Source organism: Onychomys torridus, chromosome 17 (genome assembly GCF_903995425.1).
Source record: "Onychomys torridus chromosome 17, mOncTor1.1, whole genome shotgun sequence".
Taxonomy (NCBI): Eukaryota; Metazoa; Chordata; class Mammalia; order Rodentia; family Cricetidae; genus Onychomys; species Onychomys torridus.
The window spans coordinates 58,510,638-58,535,049 of NC_050459.1; the positions used below are offsets into that span (position 1 = coordinate 58,510,638).

Here is a 24,412-nt window from a genome sequence, read left to right on the forward strand (position 1 = left end):
GACCTCGTCCCATTGCAGGGTAGCTTTCCACTGGTTCTGTCCCATCATTCCCCTGGAAAACAGTATCCTAAATAAACTTGTTTGTAGGAGCCACAGTGAACGAAAACCTCCTCATCCCAAACTTTCCAGCTGCTTATCTCCTGACACTCCCATTTGGGAGCCTATGGTGATGGAGTCAGTTAAGATAGTCCCCACAGGCTCGCCCAGAGGCCCAGCTCCCAGGTTGTTCTAACATCTGTTGAGCTGACAGTTAACACTAGGATCAAATCCAGGAAAATGCTTAGGGAAAAACCCCACAGCCCTGCCTCACTTTCCCTACTCTATCATTCTGTGGCAGGCAGAAGTCAGAACCTGAGTTCAACTTAGCGTTGGAACACATCAGTGTGCAAACAGTGACTCAGCGAGGACATCAGTCACACAGCCTGCTCTTAGCATTAGGTGATCAGCACTAGAAAACCTCTCATCACCATTAAAGACAGCACAGGTTCAAACTGAACTGTCCATCCGTCCCCTCAAGCCCTGATACACACTGACATGAACCGGAAGCAATCAGTGTCATCGCCAAATGTTTCTGACTTCAAAAACAATGGAGATTAAAACCAGATCACGTGAAATTTCTAGCCATGGACTCAGACATCAGCTTTGTTCATATTCTTGCACTTTTGTGGTTAAATGCTTGCTGCAAGGAAAGTCTAACTAGAACCCCAAAATACACAAGGAGTCTGGGACCTCATCCTTTTTTTTTTAATCTTTTTTTGAGGGGTTCCTGAAACACCCTACTACATTCATTAATCCTTGTCCTCGTTGTTGGTTTTTAAAAAGCGGTGCTGGTTACTGTACGAGGAAAGGCACGAGGCACGACAAAACCCAGTATCCGAGCTTTATTAGGAGGAAGGGGAGCTGGGAGACAGATAAACCAGGCCTTGGGGAAGAGGCATGAGCACAGAGAGGAGGTGGGACAGAAAAGGAGAGAGGGGAGGAGTCTGTGTCCAGTTTTTAAGGATTCCCTTGCACAGGCGCAGGTTGGGCAGACAGACCTATGCGCTGATTGTGTGCCCGCACTGTGGGCATTTGCATAATCACGTGGTGTACTGATGATGTAAAATGTAAGAACCCTCGCTTAGCTACTGACCTGCACATGTGCAGTCATATCGCTGGAGTGGCAGAATCCTAACATTTGTTGGGCGTCTGTTGGAAACACAGGCTGTAAGCGCACTGACCTGAATGAGTCGGCACAAAACGGCCGGCACCAGATGTCTCAGGACCCTAAAAGTAACTAATGATGGACTCTGTTGTAGAACTGGTTTGGGCAGAGTGACACTTTTGTGTGGTTCTGCATAAATATGACCTTGAGGTCAGAGGCCTTCACTTTTCCTGCCTGCCTGTGTCTGTCTGTCTGAAGGTCTGGATGCCTACCTCCTTGAGGTCTGTGTGCCAGTCTGTATGTACAGTGTTGCGCCTGCCTGTGTGGGGCCTGCGTGTTGACATGTGCCAGGGGTCAGTGTGTTGGTGAATAAAATATGTTTTATCTGTCCAAGGCTCCTCATCATTTCTTCACCCTCCCAGCCTCTCCTGACTCTAGTCTTCCCTGGCACCTAAGGATAACCATTTCCCACGCCCAACTGAGAATGACACGGTGAGTTCTTCGAGCACATGAGCACTCTAATTCACTGAATGACATTCTTCCTGGCATCTAGGATTACACTCAGCCCAGATTTGTGGATTCGCTGATTAAATGACTAAATAGAAGACAGAGAAAACTAAGTGACTCCGACCAAATCCCTCAGCATGTTTGTGAGGCTGGGACGTTGGCTATGATGAGTGACGAGAAGACAGTGGAATCATTATCAGAACGGAAACCAAAGGAGGAGCAGGAGGAAGAGAAGCTGAGCACTGTGGACGTGGGAGTCTGAGGAACTTGTAGCTAACCCAAGTACATGGGTTAGCCAACAAGCAGATCCTCAGGACCCCTACTGAGTATCTACTCACTGGCAGGGCACCCCGCCTTGTTCTTTAAGACAGTGATTCTCACTAGCCTGGAATGTACTGTGCAGAGCTAGGCTGACTGGCAAGTGAGCACAAGATTTGCCCATTTTTTTCTCCTCAGCGAAACCACTAATGTGCATGACACCAAACCTGACTGACATTTCTTTCTTCTTTCTCTTTTCCTTTTTCCTTCCTTCATCTTCCCTCTCTTCCTTATTTATTTATTTATTTATTCATTCATTCGGTCGTTCGTTTGTTTATTATTTGGCATCTAGTTTTTGTTTTGTTTTAATGAATTTCAGGGATGGCACTCGGGCCTTCATGCTTGCATCAGCAAGTGCTTTTTCCGTTGAGGTATTTCCCTAGCCCTGGTTTTTGGCGTTGCAGGAGGCCCTTCCTAAGGCTGCTAGCAGTAACCAGCCTTAAACTCCCTATGCTCCTGCTTCAGTTTCCCAGTGAGTGCCAGGATTACAGGCAGGAGCCACCACTTTCAATGAAAACACAGATTTAAATGCAGAAGGTCTGGGGCAAGACCCAAGGTTCTAGTTGTGCCCCATGGCAGGTGCCAACTTCCTTCTACAATACACAGTCCAGGGGAACGGCAGGAAAGTTCTGGAAGTACTGGAGGCAAATTCAGGGCATTTTGAAACATTCAAGCACTTAGAAATAGTACCAATTGTGAAAGAGTGACCTATTTCAAAGCTAGGTACAGGTACAGCTAGCTAGTCTTACACTGAACCCCAGACTGTCCCCACCTCAGAAACAAGAGATTTGTATCTGCAACAGCGGCTTTCTCAGATATCGCTCTATTAATTTAAAGTGATGAGTAACTGTGTTGTCATCCTAGGTGCTGTCTGTGAACCATCTTTCTTACTGTGATTACCTAATAAAATTTTATGTTTGTCTTTCCTTCTTCCATTCAGAAATCTTTACGGTGGCTGGAAGATGGCACAGATGCTCAGGATCCATACCGTGGAAGAACAGAACTGGCTTTCTCAAGTTTTCTTCTGACTTTCATACACATCTGCCCGAATACACGTGTACACACAAAATAGACATTTGAAAAAGCTGGACATGGTAGTGCATGCCTTTAATCCCAGCACCTGGGAGGCAGAGGTGTAGTTAGAGTTTTCCTGCCTGGCCCAGTCAGGACAAATCTCTCTTACCCGCCAGGCCCATAGACGCTCAGAACCAACCAAGTAAACACACAGAAACTTATATTGCTTATAAACTGTATGGCCATGGCAGGCTGCTTGTTATCTACCTTTTCTATCTTAAATTAACCCATTTCTGTTAGTCTATACTTTGCCACATGGCTTGTGGCTTACCAGTGTCTTTACATGTTGCTTCTCATGGCGGCGGCTGGCGGTGTCTCTCCCCAACCTTCTACTTCCCAGAATTCTCTTCTCTCTTGTCCCGCCTATACTTCCTGCCTAGCCACTGGCCAATCAGCATTTTATTTGTACAGAGAGATATCCACAGCACTTCCCCTTTTCTTTTTTTTTTAAGGAAGGTTTTAACTTTTACATAGTACAATTACATATAACAAAACAATTATCAAGCAAGAATTACAGTTACAATATTAAAGAAGATATCCTATCTATCTTATATTTGTGAGTCTAAAGTTTTATATCTAACTTATCTTGTATCATAACTGAGGAAATTATAACTATCTAGTCTTCAACCACATCAAAGACCTCAGAAGGATATAATATTACCTGAGAACCGGGAGAAGGATGCAAGCATTTTTCGGGAGTCTTGCAAGAGTAGACAGAGACAGCTGGCAGCCTGGACAGTCACCTAATGTTCCTTTGTAAAGTTGGGGCATTTGTCTTCAGCCCACAGGGATAGAGTCTCTTGGTCACTTCTCTCAGTGTCCTGTAGAACGTCTTGCAGTTTCCTCTGCAAAGCAGGAACCTGAAGGACCATTTTGTCAAGCAAAGTTTAGTGGTCACCTTTCTATGGGTCCTGCATGTCCAGTTGATCAAGCAGTCCAGGCAAGAACAGTTTCTTGCCCAAATGGCTATTTTTGCCAAGGTGAAGATAAATTCCATATGAAGTGTCTTCAATGCCCATCTTCCTCTCTGAAGTAAATTGGTGCTGCCAGGAGCAGACGTCTCACTGTCCAGAAAGTCTAAATTTTAAAAGTATTTTAAATGCCATATTCTGTAGGTCTTTGAAGTATTTGAAGATTACCTATCTATCTGAAATATCTCTATATATATCTAGAAGACTTAACTAACATGGCTATGAGTATGATTATCACAGATGATTAATTATTAATCTATTTTTTATTATCCATTACAATTTTAAATGAGCTATACAAACATAATACCTTAAACATGAGTAGAAATATATACATAGTATAACAAAATTAACTAAGTTTGTATCAATAGACTAAAATCTATACCAATGTAAAACATTATAAATGAGCTGTCGCTCTTTTAGAAGTAAGTTCCCTAATCTACCCTTTCATCCTATCATATCTATATCATATCCCCTTTTTATCTTTAGAAAGAGATTGCATTTATAATCAACCTGTTTTAAATAAAATAGTGGTTTTTCTCTGTCCCACACCAGAGGGCTCTTCTGATTTGGGACACAAGAATCTCTTAACCTTTTCTTTTAGCAATATGTCTGGGTTTAGAGAAGGAGTGAGCCAATTCCATCTCCAAAGCCAGCTTGATAATTTTGGGAATGTGGGCGTAGTTTCTCTTACTACTTCCTGCTGGAGGGGAGCGCTGTATCTTATGGGGATACAAAGAAAATTTTAGGATTATGGAGTAGTCCATTAGGGTGAACCTCTGAGCCAGTTGCCTTGAAACCATTCTGGATGTTGGATCATCTGGGCCATGGTGTCATCGGAGACCTTTCAGGTGGTCTTGGCTGATCAAACCTGATGTATCTTAATCTGGAACAAATCCACAGCCTCTGGCTTTCTGTGGAAACAAAAGCAGAGACTCTTTTCCAAAGCAACATATCCTTATATCCAAATTTTGAAGACAAGGTACCTTTAAAATTTACATATTTGTTTAACTCAACAGCTTTTACGATCAAATCCTTTTCTGCAGTTAAAAATCCCAAAGACAACATAAACCAGATTCTCTGTGTAATATCCATCTTTGTAAGCCTGAAATGCCACTGTGGCTGCTGGCTCCTCCCACCTCAGCTTCCCAACATGGCGGTGGTACAGTTTACTGCCAGCTCTGGGTCTGGAACCATGTGTACCATCAACTATCAGAAGCAGTTCTATCAAAGCAGTGCATAGCCCAGAAACCCCACCTTTTTTTTCTTAACTAGCAAAGGTTAAATCCACCATGCAGCAGAGTAAAGTGCTGCTTGTAGACTCCTCATTCCCACCACACGGCAGGTCAGACTCACATGCCAGGAACCCGCCATAGTAGCTGAAACCGGCAGGCTGCCGCTAACTTAAGAAAGACAACTAGGAAGCTGTTTTTAGCTCCGGTTTAGAATCTTTTTTTTCTCAGGTTTTAGGTGGAAACTCTTGACAACATGTTGGGCACCATTTGTAGTTAGAGTTTTCCTGCCTGGCCCAGTCAGGACAAATCTCTCTTACCCGCCAGGCCCATAGACGCTCAGAACCAACCAAGTAAACACACAGAAACTTATATTGCTTATAAACTGTATGGCCATGGCAGGCTGCTTGTTATCTACCTTTTCTATCTTAAATTAACCCATTTCTGTTAGTCTATACTTTGCCACATGGCTTGTGGCTTACCAGTGTCTTTACATGTTGCTTCTCATGGCGGCGGCTGGCGGTGTCTCTCCCCAACCTTCTACTTCCCAGAATTCTCTTCTCTCTTGTCCCGCCTATACTTCCTGCCTAGCCACTGGCCAATCAGCATTTTATTTGTACAGAGAGATATCCACAGCACAGAGGTAGGAGGATCTTTGTGAATTTGAGGCCAACCTGGTCTACAGAGTGAGTTCCAGGACAGCCATGATTGTTACACAGAGAAATCTTGTCTTGAAAGAACAAAGGGGAAAAACAGTCTTTATAATATTTGTTATAATCTGGACAAGAAGTTCTTAGATTCATGAGACTTCATTTTTAAGGGAAAAAAGAGGCAATAATGAATAATAAATATAATAACTAGTACATAATATCATAAGTATAACTTGAAGATAAGTACATTTGGCAGAAAATAATGGGCAATAATTTAGGCAGTGACTGATATTTGAGTACTAAGGCTGAGTAGTTGGTCTCTTCTAGAGCATTCCATTTACCTGGGTAAACTGAGTAAATAATTCTTGTTACTATGCAGAGAAAAGAAACCAGCAAAGGGAAAGGGTCATATATGGAGAATAAATCTGGTAGATGGAAGGACTTCACAGCCCGAAACCACGGGGCACAAGGGAGGGGGAAAAGCAGAAGATGAAAAAAGGGAGGATGTAGCATCTAGATGAAGGAGAGCTTGAAACCTCAGCCGGGCATTCAGACTTTTTTAACAGACTCATGGCTTTCTTTAAAGGCCTAGTTCATTTACCATCATATTCATGAAAAAGCATTCTGAAATACTGGGTGGGTACTGGGTGGTCCTGGGGCTCCTAAGCTATCCTGGGGGCCAATTCTTCACTTGGTTTCCATTTCTGACAGACAATCTAAGGCACTGGCTGGAACTCACCCATTTTCTTCTCTTCTGACAAGATGGACAGTGTAAGGCCGGGGACGAGGCTCCGTGGTAGAGTCCCTGAGTAACCTATTTGAGGTCTGTCATCACTCTCCAGTACTGCCAAGGATACTGGTAGGTCAGCAGCATGGGCAGGTACAGTCAGATATGATGAGCTATGGATTAGCGGAGTCTCTACCTGGAGATCACTATCAGGCTTTGTCATCCTCTCTCCCTTTCTTATTTTTGAATTTCATGTGGGTCAGTTACAAAACTTTACGGAGAAAAGTTCAAGCTGTTCTTACAAGGGTCAGCTTTGTCTTAAGGTTCAAGAAAGTTGCATCTGTGTGGAGGAGGTCTCGTTTTCTGGAAATCCCCTAGACCAGGAGTGTCAGACTAAGTGATCTGTAGCAAGAACCTTGCAAGATGCTTGAATCAGGTTTGTGGCTACTGCGAATCTACAGTCACAGTATTTCCCAGACTGCATATTTCAGTTTCTGAACTTACCAAGTGTCTTCTCTAGTATCAATTTCCCTATCCCTGCATTTCTCTGTCGTAAAAATGCACAGTGTATGTTTCTATAGTTCCTTCCTCTACTACATGAATATCTCATTTTCCAACTTATCTTTTTTCCTCAAGAGTTAATTCCTTCCGTGTTGTTTTAAAATGGTAAGTGGCACTGGTTACCGTGCAGGAAGGTCATGAGGCATGAGCTATGACAAAACCCAGTATCAGAGCTTAATTGGGGGGGGGGGGGGGGGACAAAAGAACCAGGCCCGAGGAAGAAGCACGTGCAGAGAACAGAGAAAGAGAGAAACAGAGGTAATGGAGGGAGGAGTCTGTATCTGGCTTTTTTTTTTTTTTTTTTTTCCTGAGACAGGGTTTCTCTGTGTAGCTTTGCACCTTTCCTGGATCTCGCTCTATAGACCAGGCTGGCCTCGAACTCACGGAGATCCGCCTGCCTCTGCCTCCCGAGTGCTGGGATTAGAAGTGTGTGCCACCGCCGCCCGGCCAATATCAATCATTTTCAATGACACACACATCTTATTCATAAACCCATGTTTCGGTCCACTTTGAAGGTATTTCTGCACACTGAATGCATGTTAGACAACCCATTCTTCTCCATACAACCTTATTTAATGTTCCATAAACCGAATAAGACAGTACTTTTGTGTGTATTTTACAAGAAAATGGGAATTTAGTTACAACAGGTTGTCTATTTTAAGGAAAGAATGGTAGAATCGAGATTTTAACACATGTATATTTACTTAGGAAGTCTGAACACTGCCTAATCGCTGTCTTAGTAATAACATCTCGAATTTTTGCTTCATCTGGAAGGATTTCCGTGACATAGTCCACCAATCTTAACTTTCCATGGTTATATTCTTGAATCTTCTGCGCCATACTTCAATCATCGCCCAGAGATTTCCTCCTGCTTTTAAAATTTCTGCTGGATTGTAAACACTTTAATGTATAGGGATGCCTGGGTTACATCTTCCTTTAATTAACTGAGTCTTCTATGGAGCCCCCACCAAAAAAAAAAAAAAAAACCTGTCAGTAAATAATACATAAAATTTTACATAGTCTTTCATAAATATTAATGCCTAGCAAATTGTTACAATATTATTATTATTGATGAGTCTACTGTCTACCTCGGTTTGAATGCTACATGTTAGGGTCACCCCATCCTTCCTATAAATCAACTATGGTACAGACATTGCTATAATGTAAACAGCGAAATCCCTGGAGAAAGAAAAATGAAACAGTGCTTTTTTTTTTTCTTTCTTTCTTTTATGGTGAGAATGCGCTTTTCACCTTCATTTAACTTTCAAGAAATCACTAAGAGTGTCTTTTCAAGAGTTTCTGGATCAAGATTCTTATGTACAGAAACTAGTATGATAATCCTTGCTTGATTCCCAGGCCTGGAAACCTTAGTTAGCTTCAGTCAGAGTCATAGTTCTGCAGAAGCCAGGAAGGAAACCGGCGGACCTAGGACCGCGCGGAAGCCGAGTTTTCTAAGTCCTTAGCTTCCTCCGGCTCCTGGGAAACCCGCGTCTGGTCACGTGACGCCGCCCGCCCTCCCGGAAGTCCCGTGACCACGCCGGGGGGCGTGTCCCCAGGTCCCTCCGCGTGCAGTTACCTGAGAGACGCGCGAGTTTCGGGGCGGCAGCGGCGGCTGCGGCGGCGAGCGCGTCTTCGGAGGAGAACCTCGAGCTGGTCGGCGGCCCGGAGCGGCGCCATGGAGGTGGTGGAGGCCGCGGCGCAGCTGCAGACGCTGCAGTTCGGCAGCTCCGGCCAGGGGCCCGCGGCAGCGGCTGATCAGCGCCCGGACGCGGAGCAGGCGGAGCGGGCCCCGCGGGCAGGGGAGCAGCCGCCGACGCCGCCGGCACCCCCGAGCGCCGATGCTGGCGGAAGCCCGCCGCAGTCGGACCGGACGCCTCCGAGCGAGGCCTGCGTCACCGGCCCGGACGCCGCGGAGCCGCCGCAAGCCCTGCAGGCCTCGGACTCCTCGGACTCGGATTCGGACAGGTGGAGTGCAGGCCGAGCCCCGGGGCTGCCGGGACCCGGGGGAGGGTGGAGGGTGGGCAAGGGCCTGGGTCGTGGTTGGTGCGCGCGCTTTGCGGGCCGGCGCCGGTGCTGGTCGGTGCGCACGTGCGCTCCGGGAGCGTGCACCCACCTGGGCCTTGCAGCAGCATCGCTTGCCCGTGGTGACCGCTCAGTTCCGGGAGTTGCCACTTCCTTCCCAAACTTGCGGGTCCGCGAAGTCACAAGTAGAGCTGGTAACCTGTTTACAGTGTGAAAAACCCGACATTTGTAGATTCTTTTCATAACATCCAAGTGTAGCGTGGACTTTGGGGTTATGACTTGAGTTTTGTTTCAGTTCGGAATTGCTACTTTTTTTTCCCGTCGAGTCCATCTTTTTTCAAATTATGAGGATCAGGAAATATGTTTTAAAGTTGACTCTCTTACCAGAAAGGGTCTCATGTGACCCAGGCTGGTCTCAAACTGAAGCTTGGAAGGATGACGGTGAACTCCCGATCCTCCTGCCTCCAACCTCCCAAGTTCAGGGCTGTACATGCACCCACCACCATTCTCCTCTTGGAGTTGTTTCTTGACAGTTAATGCTACTCCAGGGAATCTTCATAGGAAGCAGGATTCCATAAAATTTGCTAACCAATTTCTTGGTATTTGGGGCTCTATGCTTTACACAGACATTTCTTCTCTGTGTCCATCTTGGTGGAAGAAGATCCAAACTAGAATGTTTTCAAACTGCTTTGAACATTGTCTACAAATATATGAGTAAGCACAGGGTGAGGGGGTTCTGAGCAGGTGGACATGATAGACGCATGATGGGGAGATGTGGCATATTTAGGAAACCATTGACTAGGACAAGGGAGAGTGGTTTCTAGTAGAGGGAGAGGTGCGAAGAGATGGGAGGGAGCCAAGCCTGGTATGAGCAGCTTGGTTCCTTGGCAGTTTTAAGATGGTAGTCATCTTGTCATCAGAGCCTGTGCTGTGCTACTGGGAAACTGATCAGGAGCCAGGTTTGAAGTGAAACATGGGACAGCTTAGTGTTGGAAAATGACTTCTGACCCTTTGTGGCAGTGAGTACCAAATATTTGAAGAAATGAAAGAAGGCACAACTTCTTGCCTGTGTGCTAGGTAGATAATAATGCTTTTGGCTTTTTTGTTTGTTTTTCGAGACAGGATTTCTCTGTGTATCCTTGGCTGTCCAGGAACTTACTTTGTAGACCCTTCAAATTCACAGAGATCCGACTGTCTAGTGCTGGGATTAAAGGCGTGTAGCACGCCTTCCTGACCTAAATAATGTTTTGTTAATAGATCATTGATTTCAAGTTCTGGGTAATTGTGTGACCTTTTCCGAGGAGACGTGAACAGACATCTCTTGATCTCAGATGGTGCACCAGTAACAGGCCAGAGACAATGCATTATTTGGTTTTGTTTGTCTCGTGGAAAAGCCCAGGTCACCTGGGTGACAAAAGCTGTATCCCTGGGGCTCCTTGCTGTGGCAACAGCTCTACAAGTCTCTGCCCAGCAGTTGACTCCTTTTATAACTTTAGGTGAGGGGCTGGTGAGGGTCATTGATTTCTTGAATTTCTGGGCCTCTCTCTATCTAGAAGGAAATAGCTACACAACAGTAACCCAGAGTGGTTTTTAAGGAGTTGTGAACAACCTCCGGTAGCAGTTTGAAGAGTGCTCTGGGACTAGGGAACAGGGCAGGAAGTGATGTGGTGAATAGGGGTGGTGAATAGATAGTATTTGAATTGAGCCTCTAATGAAGGTATTTTGGGCAGTCAAGTAGCATAATTTCACAGTAGTGAATACAAGGGTGGAGTTAGGCTTTGGGAGGAGTGGGAGGAACTAGGGTCTAGGTGTTACTAGAAACCTGATTTTTGAGACACTAAGGCTGACATACTATAAGGCGCATGTCTTTTTATCTTGTCCACAGTAAAGATGTTTTGGGGGAAAAATTAATATTTTTCTGTAGGTTTGCATATTTTCTCAGCAACAAGTTTAAACCCATACAGGTACCGTCTTGATTTAACAACTATTAGTATTTTGATACTACTAGTTAAATGTTATTAGACTATTTAAAACTAATTTGCTGCAGACACCATGTCATTTAAATATATCAGCACAGCATAAACTTTTTTTATATAACATATCCTGAACATAGTTCCCCTCCCTCATCTCCCCCAGATCCTCCTCCCTGGTCCAAGTTCACGACTTCTTTCTCGGTGTCTGCAGAAAACAGGCGAATAGAGAATATTCTCTGCAAGCTAAGAGTGGCTTCAGACGTGCTGTGTAGTCAAGGATGACCCTGAACTTCTGGTGTTCCTGCTTCCAGGAGAACTGAGGTTTCAAGCATGTATCACTTAAAGTGGACAACTTTTATGTAGATACAACACTATTACCCAGATCATAAGTGCTGTCTTATAAAATTATTCTGATCTCTTGTCCAGTAATTTTTTTAAAGCCAGAGCAGGATCCCGTGTGGTGTAAGGTCATGAGAAGGTGAAAGTAACAGCGGTGGGATGAGTAGTTTGGGGGACATTTTTGTATTGAAAAGCTGTTACAGAGAGAAGATGAGAAACCATGTCCTGAAGTGGTGGGGAAAGACGGAAGTGGAAGAGGATTGGTTAGGAGATTGGGCTTTCATGGATGACCTAGCATGAAGTAGTTTTCAAATGATGTCAAGGTCCCACCCACCATGACTGAGTAGTGAAATAAAAATAGACATTCAGGGAAAGAAACCCATGATTTTTTTTTCTTTCCTTGATTTTTAACTTATGAGAAATACGAGGTATGTACCATTCATACAGTTGTGATTGTACCTAGTGTTAGGACTGTAGACTAATAATTTTAGGGCTGAACGTGGATGCATTTATCTGCATGTGGATTGAGATCATTGGGATGAATGTTATATGCCTGGGTAGTGCAGAGACAAGGTGTCTGTGGGTCAAACACCTAAAAATAGTACATAAGATGGGCTGAAGTAAGGGGGCTGGTTGAGTCAAGAACCAGAGAAGTTTTCAGAGTTCAATGGATCACCATGGCAACTTTGAAGAACCCTGAGGTTATGACTGAGAAGAAACTCCTCATTGAATTAAGTGGTCTCATTATAGGTGACTCAGACACATGCTTTACCTAGAGTTACCATTAGTCACTGATTGTCACATGAGATTTATAACATTGTGACACTGTTGGCCCAGAGAAGGTCCAGGTTTTATGTAATAGTTATACATCCAGTGTCAAAAATGACCTCTCCACAATTAGTCTTTATCCCACTGCTGTTACTATGACCTTCCATTATAAGGAAGCCTGTTCTTGCTTTAAATCAGGGATTTTTTAAAATGGACAGAATAAGCCCAGGGTGGTGGTGCATACCTTTAATGCCCGGGAGGCAGAGGCAGGTGGATCACTACAAAGAGAAACCTGTCTCAACAAACAGACAAATGCTAGTATTCCCCAAAGTGGTTTGTAGTGTTAGCTTTTGAATTAGACAAGCAGTAGAAGCAAGAGGAAGTAAATTGTTTCCTGTTTGAAACAAGATTTGGTTTTAATTATGATAGTTCTTGACCAAGTTTTCAACTTTGCCTCTACAGTGAAACAGATTCAGATAGTTCAAGCTCCTCCTCTTCATCCTCATCTTCATCTTCCTCCTGTGTATCACTTCCTCCAGTGCTGTCAGATGGAGAGGAAGATGCACAAGTTGAGAAGGAAAGTAAGAATTTTCCTCTTAAAACAAAAGATGAGTTGCTTCTCAATGTAAGTGTTTGGATTTGTTACTTATATTGCTTAATTGTATTACTTATTGATTGCTCCATAAGCTTGGTGCCTCTTCTCAGCCTTGTCACCTACCTCTGCCACGCTGTGACATTCTTTTATAAAGAGCCATGCAGAAAGTTTCTAAGGGTGCTTCTAACCTGATACTTGAGACTTAACTGATAATTGCCTTCGCTTTGGTAACTTCTTTGTTTTCAAGTCTTTAGAAGACTTTCGAGGTTGGGCACAGGTCAGTCAGTTTTAGACCACTTGCTTAGCGTGCATAAAAAACCTGGGATGCTGTGTTCTTTCTCAGCACTACCAGACCATGAGAAAAATCACTTGTAGTTTCATGCACCTCCTTCATTGTTCATTGCTGTTGTTTTTATCCACAAATCACAGTTTCTTCCATAGTAATTGAAATCCTTTTAATCGATTGCTTTTAGAAGTAGAATGCAAAATTCACTGGCTTTAGGGAATTTTTAGCTTTGTAGGATACCTGATCATGTTAAACCTTGCATTATTTTTTTAAAAAAATTCCAGTTGGGAAAAGATGATTTATATGAAATGGGTTATATTGGCACCTGATTAAAGTTGTTGGCCAAGTTTTCTGTGGTATCTTCAGCTGTGGAAACTGACCTTTGGAAGAGGATGGCAAGTTTGGTTGAAACCTGTGGCTCAAGAGGATAGTCTAAGAATTAGAATACCAGCTAATTGGCTTGTTTTTCATTTAGTTCATGTACTTTAGTTAGCACTGCTTCTTAAAAGTTTGGTAATCATTAGTTGTAATTGGTGTAAAAGACCAAATTGGTAACCTAGTTTAATATGAAATTTGAAGGATGTGTATTTCTTGGCTGGATTCTCCCAAGATTACTTGTTGCTCATAGAACATATGGTAGGTTTTTGGAGTGGTGTGCCATAGTTCACATGTTAATAGTTCAAGATGGATTCAGGCAAACTGAAAATGCAGGGAAATCTGTCTGTTTTGTCTGTATCCTGGTTGACTTAATTGGGGCTTCTGCTATGAAGAGACCATGGCCACAACAACTCTTACAAAGAAAACATTGAATTGAGGTGGCTCACTTACAGTTTCAGAGATTCAGTCCATTATCATGGTAGGGAGCATGGTGGCATGCAGACAGACACGGTGCTGCCTGCATCTTGGCTTGCAGGCAATAGGAAGTTGACTGAGACACTGGGCAGTAGTATCCTGAGCATAGGAAACCTCAAAAAGCCTATTCCACAGTGATACACTTCCTCCAACAAGGCCATACCCACTCCAACAATGTCACACCTCCCAATAGTGCTGCTCTGAGATTATGGGGCCATTTACATTCAAACTACCACACTGATGATCTTTCAGTAATCCTCAGATTATAAAACCAACCAATGGGAGACCACGATATTTTAGAGATTTATCTGTATAGTTTTATTTGCCTTATTGAGTCTGATTTTTTTAATATTGGGAGTCCTTTGAAATTTAATGCAAAATCTTAACTGTATTGGGGTAAGGGGATGTTTTTCTAAATAGAATACTCAGACATTCATGAGAAATCAGACAGGATCTTTGGCCATATTCTTTGAGGACTGAGTTTATAATTCATTTTTGCATCTCCCTGGTACTCAGTGAAATAGTTGACTCTGATGGTTGGTTCATGGTCAGCAGTAGTGATGATTACAGAATGAATGTGTGACTAGGTGTCTTTTCTTTATTTGTTCTTTTAAGAAATTGTAACATATCTGTAACATATGCCAAAACCAGTCATGTTTCTACTTTCATAGTATATAATGGAAAGACAATAAATAGAGCAGAGACAAATATACTTGCTAGGAGTGGTGTTGAAGTATGTGTATTTGGCTCAGTAGAAAATTGCATTTTTTTTGGAAAGTACATTGTTGTCTTTTAGAACTCAACAATGACTGATGTCCTTTTTATACTATTTCTAAGGGATCTTTTGGGAAAGACAAGAGAGGCAGATACAGTTTACTTTGTGTGCATTGGTGTTTTGCCTGTGTGTATGTCTGTAAGGTATCAGAAGCCCAGGGCCTCGTGGCAAACAGTTGTCAGCTGCCATGGGGGTGCTGGGAAGTGAACCTGGGTCCTCTGGAAGAGCAGCCAGTGCTCTTAACCACTGAGCCATCTCTCCAGCCCTAATTTATTTAAGGTTTTGAGACAGGGTTTTTCTGCATAGCTGCATGGAACTCATTAGGTAGACTAGGCTAGTCTCAAGCTCACAGAGATCTGCCTGCCTCTGACTCCCTAGTTAGTGCTGGAATTAAAGGTATACCCCATCATACCCAATAATTTTTTTAATTTTAAAATTAATGGATTCCTGTTTAGATATTAACTTGCTTTTACATTAACAGTATTAGGGAAACAACACTTCCACTTTGTTGCTAGAGGTAGTAGAGATTTTGTAATTTCTCTGGTTTGCCCTAAATCCCTGACTGGAAGCATCTATTTTGATTTTCAGGATTCATCAAGTTCAAGACATGAGAGTAGCTTGGAAAAAGGGAAAGAGAGAGTAGCTTGGTCCTGAATTCCAAGGATAGTATGACCTCAATGTCCTTCCTGCTCTGCCTCTGTTGCTCTGTAGGGTGGCAGTTTGGGTAACAATATGTACTTTTTATGAGGGATTTATAAAAACCCTACCACCTATATCTTGTTCCACAGCCTTGAACAAATAATGGAGCCAGTGGGATGCATGTTGAGTTTGTTTGGGACATGAACCTCATGGTCATTCCTATTTGTGTGGGTAAGTCTGTAGGAGGTGAGAATGTGTAGGAAAGTGAAAGCTTGAAAAGCACATGAACTGGTATTGATAGTGGGTGTGCCTATGAGCTAGTTGGCAGGAAAGGAGTGTGAGTATGTGTTTTGAGGAGGGTGGGGATTGGGTTATTGTACTTTAGAAGTCATGTGGGATGGTTTTTCTGACAAAAAAGAGACTCTGACCAGTAGGAGTATATCAGTGTTAACTGATAGAGGCAAGTACATGGAAGTGATTGTGATGCTTGGCTAAGGTTGGACTCGGTATAGGGAGAAGAGGTAGCAAGAGAACAGAAAGATTTACTGTAAACTTGAGGCAGAAAGTCATGGCAACTAAGTAGCTATTAGGTTATTATTTTGCATGCCTCTTGAATATTCCAGTTCAATGTCATGTAATTCTGTCTTTCCACATTGGCTTCCCATATTCACCTCTAGGTTGAACTTTTTCATTCTATCTTCATGGACTTCTCTATCCCTGGCTCTAAATAATGGCTTGTTCTTGTAGATTCCCTTGAACTAGCTGTTTTATTTCTTTTATTTTGGGACAGTACTATTTGGTTTTTGTTTGTTTACTAAATAACAATTCATTCTTCTGTGAAGAGTCCCCTCTTTGTTAGAACTAATTCCATGTGCTATGGTCTGTTTTGTTAAGACCTTGGATGGGTCGCTTGCACTTTTAGGCAGTGTTAATTGCATGTCTTAGCATGAAGCTGCTGAATACATGCAGTTTATTTTTTAATTTAATACCTAGCGAAGTTCTGAAGAAAATTAGTTGTTTTTGCTACATGCTCCAAATAGTTTGTGTAGTTCTTAGGGATGTCTAGATTATGGACATGCCCTGTTTCTTGCAATGTTATGTCCTATCTGCTTTTGACATCTTTTAGGAGTGTTCTCTACAGATGTGCAGAGCTTCTCTTTACTCCCTGTCAGTCTGCTTTCAAGCAAGAATGCTGCCTCCAACTCAGTCTCCTTAAGTCTTTCCTATTTGAAAACTTGAACTCAGTGATCTGGCTATAGGTTGAGCATCCTTTACTGAAAATCTGAATGAAATCTGAAACTTTTTGAGTATTGACATGCATCTTGTTTCATGCACAAAAACTGTGTAAGATTACATTTAGTCTATATGTGTAAGGTATGTATTAAGCAAATGAATTTCATGTTTAGGTTTTGAGTTCCATCCTCAGCATATCTCATTATTAGTATGCAACTTGTCAGAAATCAGAAAGCCAGGGTGTTTCTAGTGCCAAAAGTTTCTTGTGAAGGACACTAAGTCTTTACTGTGTGTCTCATTACTTACAGGTATCTGGGAGTTAAGTGAAGTAACTTGGAACTTATTCTTTCAAAGCTATACCTTATGGGCAGGTTTTATTTTAATTGGATTATAGCCAAATCTTGTCATCCACAGAAAATTAAAAATAAAGGAAGCCAAGCATAGTAGTTAGTACACGCTTGTAATCCTAAGAGTCAGCCTGAGCTGTATAGATATTGTCTCAAAACAAAAGCTGAGGGGAGAGGTTGTTGAGGGAACAGGGAAAATGCAGTTAGTGAGCTGTGGAGAAACTTGATGTGTCAGTTACCGGCTCTGATGTGTGATTTAACTAATTGCATTTCTTCAGTGTCAACCTCTGAAGGCTGAGAGGCTTTTATAGAACCTGTACGAATGTAGAACACCATGTGCATTGCAGCCTTAGAGTTAAGTTAAGCCCCATAGCATTGATTGTGTGTAATTGAATTAGGAAATTCGATTCCTTTTGAAAAGTTTCTCAAAAACATATGCTCTGAGCTCTTCATTCAAATAAAACAAATGTAATTGAAAATTTGACTTATTAAAAACGTTAGATAAGCTGTGATGTTCTAATCTATGAACTAGAAATGAGCTTTATACATTATTGCTTGTTTTCTTGTATGAAAACCTGAAAGACTTTCTTTTTCACATTTTAAAATTGTGACTTCAGTGCTTATGGGGATAAAAAGTGGACAATACTCAATAGGGACAATCCTGTACTTATGCTTATGATACAGCATGACCAAGAAAATGTTAAATGCTGTTAGCAGTTTATGAGAAATTTAACTTTCCATCAAGACTGCCCTTTTAAAAAAAGAAGTGTACTTTGTATTTGGGTTGAGGATACTTATTCACCTGATTTTGCTAATTTGGACACATTTAAAACATCTTCACATGAGGGAAAGAAATACCTAGGCTACTTAAGGTAGTTAGAAGTTGCAGTGAAATATTTTATACCTGCTTGATGTCCCAGCTCTTGAGGGAAATTGTATTGTACTGTAGTCTACACTCATCATTACTGATTGAATATGTTGTTTCTCAAGGACTGATTTATTTGTCATTTTGTCCTAAATATAGGGAAAGAATTCTTTTAAGTTTAAGCTTTTTATGAATGGGTAGATTTGGAATTTACTACGTTCTAACCTGGATACTAATGAAACTTAACACGCTGCCTGATGTTTAAGTAGCTTTGTTTGTTTTTGTTGTTGTTGTTTGTTTTGTTTTTGTTCGAGACAGGGTTTTTCTGTGTAGCTTTGGAGCCTGTCCTGGAACTCACTTTGTAGACCATGCTGGCCTCGAACTCACAAAGATCCGCCTGCCTCTGCCTCCGAGTGCTGGGATTAAAGGCATGCGCCACCATTGCCCGACTTTAAGTAGTTTGTGGTTTTTGTTTTTGGTTTTTTTTTTAATAGATTTGGAGGAAGATGTGTTTTTCATTAGTATTTGTTGTATGGTACTCAGAATTTGTTTGTTTGTTTAGTTTTTGGTTTTTCGAGACAGGGTTTCTCTGTGTAGCTTTGCACCTTTCCTGGAACTCTCTCTGTAGCTCAGGCTGGCCTCACACTCAGATCCGCTGGACTTTGCCTCCCGGAATGCTGGGATTAAAGGCGTGTGCCAACCACCGCCCAGCTCAGAATGTTTTTAAAAGGAGAATTTTGTCTTTCGCTGTACAATTGATTGCATAAAGCCCGTATGCAACATAATGCCCTGGGCTAAAGCACCTGCCTTAAAACCCACAGGTTTCTGGGTTCCATGTAACACCATACACAGTTATTCAAGGTGTTGAGTGAATGGTTTGTTACGCTTCAAATGAAGACTTTATGCACTAGAGCATCCATACATTTCTAGTGTGTATGTACACATGTATGCTTATAATTACATGGAACCATTCCATATTTTTACTTTTCCTGGTAGACTCTAGTAAGGAAGTTTGTCTAATGGAAGTGTGAGGATCGTTGAAAGATACAGTTAGTGAGAGAATGTCAGGGAGTGCTGTGTGCAGTAGGACTGAGAAAGGAGAAGGCAGCTTGCCTTGCAGTGTTAGGGGAAGGAAGGCATCAGGGCTGAGCGGACTTGGCAAGGAGTGAGAAGTGAAGAGCATATGAACTTGCCCAAGGAAGGATGGTTCTATCACAGGCCACTTGGAGTCTAAGTCAGGAGGAACTCAGAAGATGATTATTTTGTTCATTGATCATCTACATAGCTAATGTCATTAGTTCTAAACTGAACTCTTTCACCTTTAAAATATGTGAGCTGTGGCATTCACAGTTACTTGACAGTGCCTTTTCTCTTCGTTTTATGTAAGATCTTAGGTGAAATATATAATCCTAGTTAACAGGCATGCTTATAGTTAGTTATTTTAAGATTTTTTTCATACTGAAGCATAATTTTAATTCAGTTTTATATTTCAGTCTTTTGCAGAGTTCTTATGAAGTCTGGGCTTTTTGTAGGTTTTTGTTTGTTTGATTGATTGAGACCCTGTCTGGCTGGCCTCAAACTCTGTGAAGACCAGGCTGGCCTTGAATTCTCAGAGATCTGCTGCCTCTCCCTGAAATTAAAAGTGTGTGCTACCATGCCCACCCTTGAACTTTGTTTTTGTTGACCATTATTTTAGAGAAAAATAGGATGAAAACATGATTGTTGGAAAAGAAAAACTAAGATACTTCCAAGAATTATTGACTTTCTTAGGTGTGACTATATAATGAGCTGGCCTGAGACTGTTTTGTATTATATAAAAATAATGAATGAGGGCACTAATGGTGCAATATAGAGATAGCTGAATTCTACAGAAATCTCTGAAGCTTGTCCTAGAGAAGCTGAAAAATTATAAATGAAATATTAAATATGGTCATAGTTGACACAAACTGTACAGACCTAATCCATTCTTTTTCCAATATGTTTTACCAGATATAGGAAAAATAAAAATTCAGTCATGACTCAGTACTCCAGAGATTGGATCCTTCTTTACACCCATATCTGAAAAGTGAAGGCTCACCTAATAGCATCAGGTAACTGTTGGCCATGTGCATGCGTTCTTCTTGGGTAATAAGAGAAAGTGGTTAGATAATTTCTTCCATTATCCCCACTTTTCTCAGTTCTACCCAAACTAGTACCAGAAGGGATAAGTTTCTATTTGGAATGTTTGCTACTTTCTCCCAGAACCCTCTGCTGCTCTTACTCCATATTTGTGAGACCTTAGATCATCAAATTGCCTTTTCCCCACCTTTTTCAATAGTAAACCTTCAAAAAAGCTAGAGAAGTCAAAGCCATTGTAAAGGATGAATGTTGTCTTCTCAGGGGCCTGCCTTTGGGACTAGCTCTTTATGTTTTTGTTCTGGAAGTTTCATTTTAGTTTTCTTAAAATTTATTTATTTGTTTGTTTGTTTGTTTATTTATTATGTATACAGTGTTCTGCCTGCATGTATGGATGTAGGCCAGAAAAGGGCACTGGATCAAATTACAGATGATTGCGAGCCACCACGTGGTTGCTGGGAATTAACCCCTGGAAGAGCAGCCAGTGCTCTAACTTCTGAACCATCTCTTCAGCCTGGAAGTTTGGTTTTAATAGGACTCATTTTGAATGTTGTGTGTTACTCATTGAACATTTACCTGTTGAACAGGTACCTTGTATAACTCAGATGTTTAGAGAGTCAGAACACAACATTCTTGCAGCTGTTGTTTCATGACTATTTCAGAAGTGTTGATAAGGTCTGTCTGTTTATTTGTTTTGATTTGATTTGCTGTAGGACAGTCTTAAGGTTTAACTCTGGCTAGCCTGGAGCTCTCAATATAGACCATGCTGAGCTCAAACTCAAAAGATCCACCTGTCTGCCTATTAATGGCAGGTATCTATCAGAGTCTTGTAATTTTCTTATGATTTACTTATACTAACTTATCAGAAAGTCGTAGTAATTTTGTTCCAGTCTGGTATTTGGTTTCCATGTTCATTATGCTGCCTCTTTGATGATGATGATTCCTCAGCATGTTGTGAATTGTGGTATTAGACATTTGTACTGAGCTCTTGTTCAGTTTCTGCATTGCCAATGGAAGGAAACTGATAACAGAAGGAGACTTCACTAGAATCTGTTAAGTGAGAAGGAGTTGATTCAGAGTAGATAAGATTAATAGCACAGTGCCTAGCCACACTGACATCTGGTATAAATTACTTAATATTGTTATTTAAATTTGAATAATAGTGGATTATTTTGGCATGGTGGAGGGTCTATGTTGCATGTCAGATTTCTTAAATTGTATTTGTATTACTTTTGCCTCAGCTGCAGAGTGTAGGAAATAAATGGCTTGAATTTATATAGTATATTGAATTTTGAGTCAGTGGACATTTTATAATACTTGTTTTCAGATAAGTGACAATGTAAGTATTTGTGTTTAGTTGCAGATAATGTACATTTAAAACAAGCTTTTTATTTCATTTTAATTTTAGGAACTAAAGTATAGATTTATCACAAATCTTCATTTCCCAAGTAGAATATTTAGGTTAGCATTATGGCATTTCAATAATGTGGTAGGTACATGCTCTTGAGATGTAATTTTAAATTTTTACCTGTGTTGGCTAGAAGTAGACACATGTTGATACCTTTGTATGTGCCTTGTAGTTATGGGCTCTGTTTCTGTGTGAGAATGTAAAGTAAGGTTATGCTGAAGACTTAAATGCAGTGATGAGAACGTTCTGTCCATGTCATCTTAACACTAAAGCTGTTAAACATTTTTAATGTGGTCGGTCTGACTTGAGATTGGCTCTTAATTAAATTTAATTGTAAATCAGTTACATTTAAACATAACCAATGTCTTCCTATTTGGATATGTGAAATGAAAGGGATTGCTTATAGTTGTTCCAAAGTGGATGAAGGGTGATCTCGGCTCATTTAATTTTCCTAATCTGCAGTACTTACTCTTGTCTTCTCAGTGTCCTGGGATTTTGTTCATTACTTGTTGAAGGTCTTTCTGTCCTGGTTTCCTTTCATTCATTATCTCTGCATTATCTGATGCCAAGATCCTTTCCAATTATATAAATTCTGTATATAATCAAAATAGCCATATCCATCAATATGTATTCCCCCCTATTATTGATGTGTGTGTGTGTGTGTGTGTGTGTGTGTGTGTGTGTGTGTGTTTTAAACCAGAGCTGAGGACCGAATCCAGGGCCTTAAGCTTGCTAGGCAAGCGCTCTACCCATGAGCTAATTCCCCAACCCCTGTTAGTGTGTTTTTATTTCTTGGCACTGTATACCTTTTTACTGCCCCCCCCCCCCAATACAGTGATTGGCTTCTGTTTCCTTTAATGAGGATAATATGCCTCTGAGGAGATTTACATATTGTCTGACTGGGGCAGCTGCTTTGTTATCAGGGAAGCCAGGTGTTAATCTAATTGTAGTAATGCTTGCTGTTGCTAGCTAGAGGTATCTATGCATCATTCTTGGCAGTCAGCTTTCCTAGGCAGCTTTATTTTATTTTGAGGTGGTTGGGTTCAGGTGTTTTTCCTTCCTTGAGGGTTGTATATTAAATTATATTTTCATTTTCTGATTTTTCCTCTGACTAAAATGAACCTGACTTCTGAGATCTTTGATTAGGTTGGAGTGGTAACATGGATCAGTTCACTTAATATATAATGAATGTGCTGGTCATCATTCTGCGTGCTCCAGCTGGTTAGGTCTTAGATACTGGGTTTATTTTCTCATTGGGCTTGTGAAAAATAAGGATAGAATATTAGTATGTTGTGAAAGAGGAAAAGGAGTAATCTGGTGAAAAATAACTAGCCTTGGTAGTAGTAAAGTTCTTTAGATCCAGTGGTTAGGGGAGAGATGGTGACACTTGGAATCCATACATCAAGACAGGATCTTAATAGTGCTCTACTGGATATGGCAATCCAAAGAACTTAACCTTTGGAATTATCTAGAGACCTATCCCATGTGACCCTTTCTAAGTTTTGCTTTCTTGGACCACTAAGAATTTTCATGGGAAGAATATCTGTTGGATGAATTCTAGCTGATAGAATTTGAAATATTTTTTTCCCTCTTTTCTGTCTCCTAGCCTGTTTATTTGAAAGAAATAAACATCCATCTTCCCTTGGTTTTTGTCTGAAAAAATGTCTGCCATTCTGAAAGTAACTACGTACAGCTGACTATAGCTGACTCTCCAAGGCACACTTCGTACGAAGCCCTCAAATTGGAACTGTGTGGTCCTAGTTCCATTACTTATCTCTTGCTCTGTGTATGCTCTGTGTTCTGTAGAGTGCTTAGAACTGAGACTTTATTTTCTGCACTTCATAGGGAGGTGTTAGGCTATAAAGGGTGCAGTGGTTCTGTAACTCCAGCACTGGGTAGGGAGGGTGTGACTGCAGGGCTGGAATTTACAGACCAGTCAGTGTACCCAAACAGTGAGCTTCAGATTCAGATACCCTGTCTCCAAAAACAAGGGGAGAATGTTAGAGGATACTATGTCAACCCCTGGCTTCCACACATGCCTGCAGGGATGAACACACACACACACACACACACACACACACACACACACACACACAGAGAGAGAGAGAGAGAGAGAGAGAGAGAGAGAGAGAGATTAATGAATGAATGAAAGTGATTTAATGCTGAGGAAATAATTATACATTCTCATGTTACGGGCTCCTAGTCTGGGGCTATATATTTTATTTTCTCCCCTGCAGGCACTCCTTCCTTAGAGTAGGGTATTAGGACTTCCTCATCTGTAGACTCAGCAAACTTAGCCTATAAAAAATGTGTTAATGATGTCAAAATGATGAAAAGACAGAAGACTCACTGGGCTTCTGTTGATTAACCTTAGAGGAATAGTTACATATTTTCTTAACCTTATCAAGATACATGTCAATATGTAATTATTAACATTTGTAATATTCTGAGAATTAGGCATCATGTCCACTATTACACTTACTTGACTCTAAAGAATCTGAAAACATAATGCACTAATATTGCAAAGCAATGTGTCAGTTATCTTCCTGTGAAGAATCAGAGAAAGCCAGGCAGAGTGGCACACACGTCAGTCCCAGCACTTGGGAGGCAAAGGTAGGCTGATCTCTTGAGTTCAAAGGCAGCCTGGTCTACAAAGTGAGTTCTAGGAATGCCAGGGCTGTATAGTGAGACCCTGTCTCCAAAGAGTGAGGAGGGAGGGAAGAGGGGTAGGGGGTAGGCACTTGGGGTAGGGGGTAGGCAGGCTAAATACTAGAAATGTATGATAGCAAGTAATGAGTAAAGTAGCTTATAACAAGCCTAAGTGCCTATGTAGATATCAAAACTACTAAACTGTGATCTCAGTCATTACTAAAATGACAGTTCTGAAGTTTACCTAGTAAAATAAACATGTAAGAGCAGTTAGGAAAACGTCATTGGGAAAAGTGTTGATGGAATTGGTAGGGGATTAGCTCCTTTTGAATACGACAATATTTCATGAGAGCCACAGTTGTTAA

The 24,412-nt window shown here is 41.4% G+C and overlaps 1 protein-coding gene across 1 annotated transcript in view; it reads left to right on the plus strand.

The window, feature by feature from the left end:
* The first annotated feature begins 8,701 nt into the window (after nt 1–8,701).
* The window catches only part of Naf1 (nuclear assembly factor 1 ribonucleoprotein), a 34,120-nt gene continuing 18,409 nt past the window's right edge, over nt 8,702–24,412 (plus strand). Inside the window, exons 1-2 of the mRNA XM_036166832.1 lie at nt 8,702–9,146; nt 12,746–12,908. Coding sequence (XP_036022725.1) covers nt 8,857–9,146; nt 12,746–12,908 — 453 coding nt within the window. The 5' untranslated portion in view covers nt 8,702–8,856. The remainder of the gene's footprint in view (nt 9,147–12,745; nt 12,909–24,412) is intronic.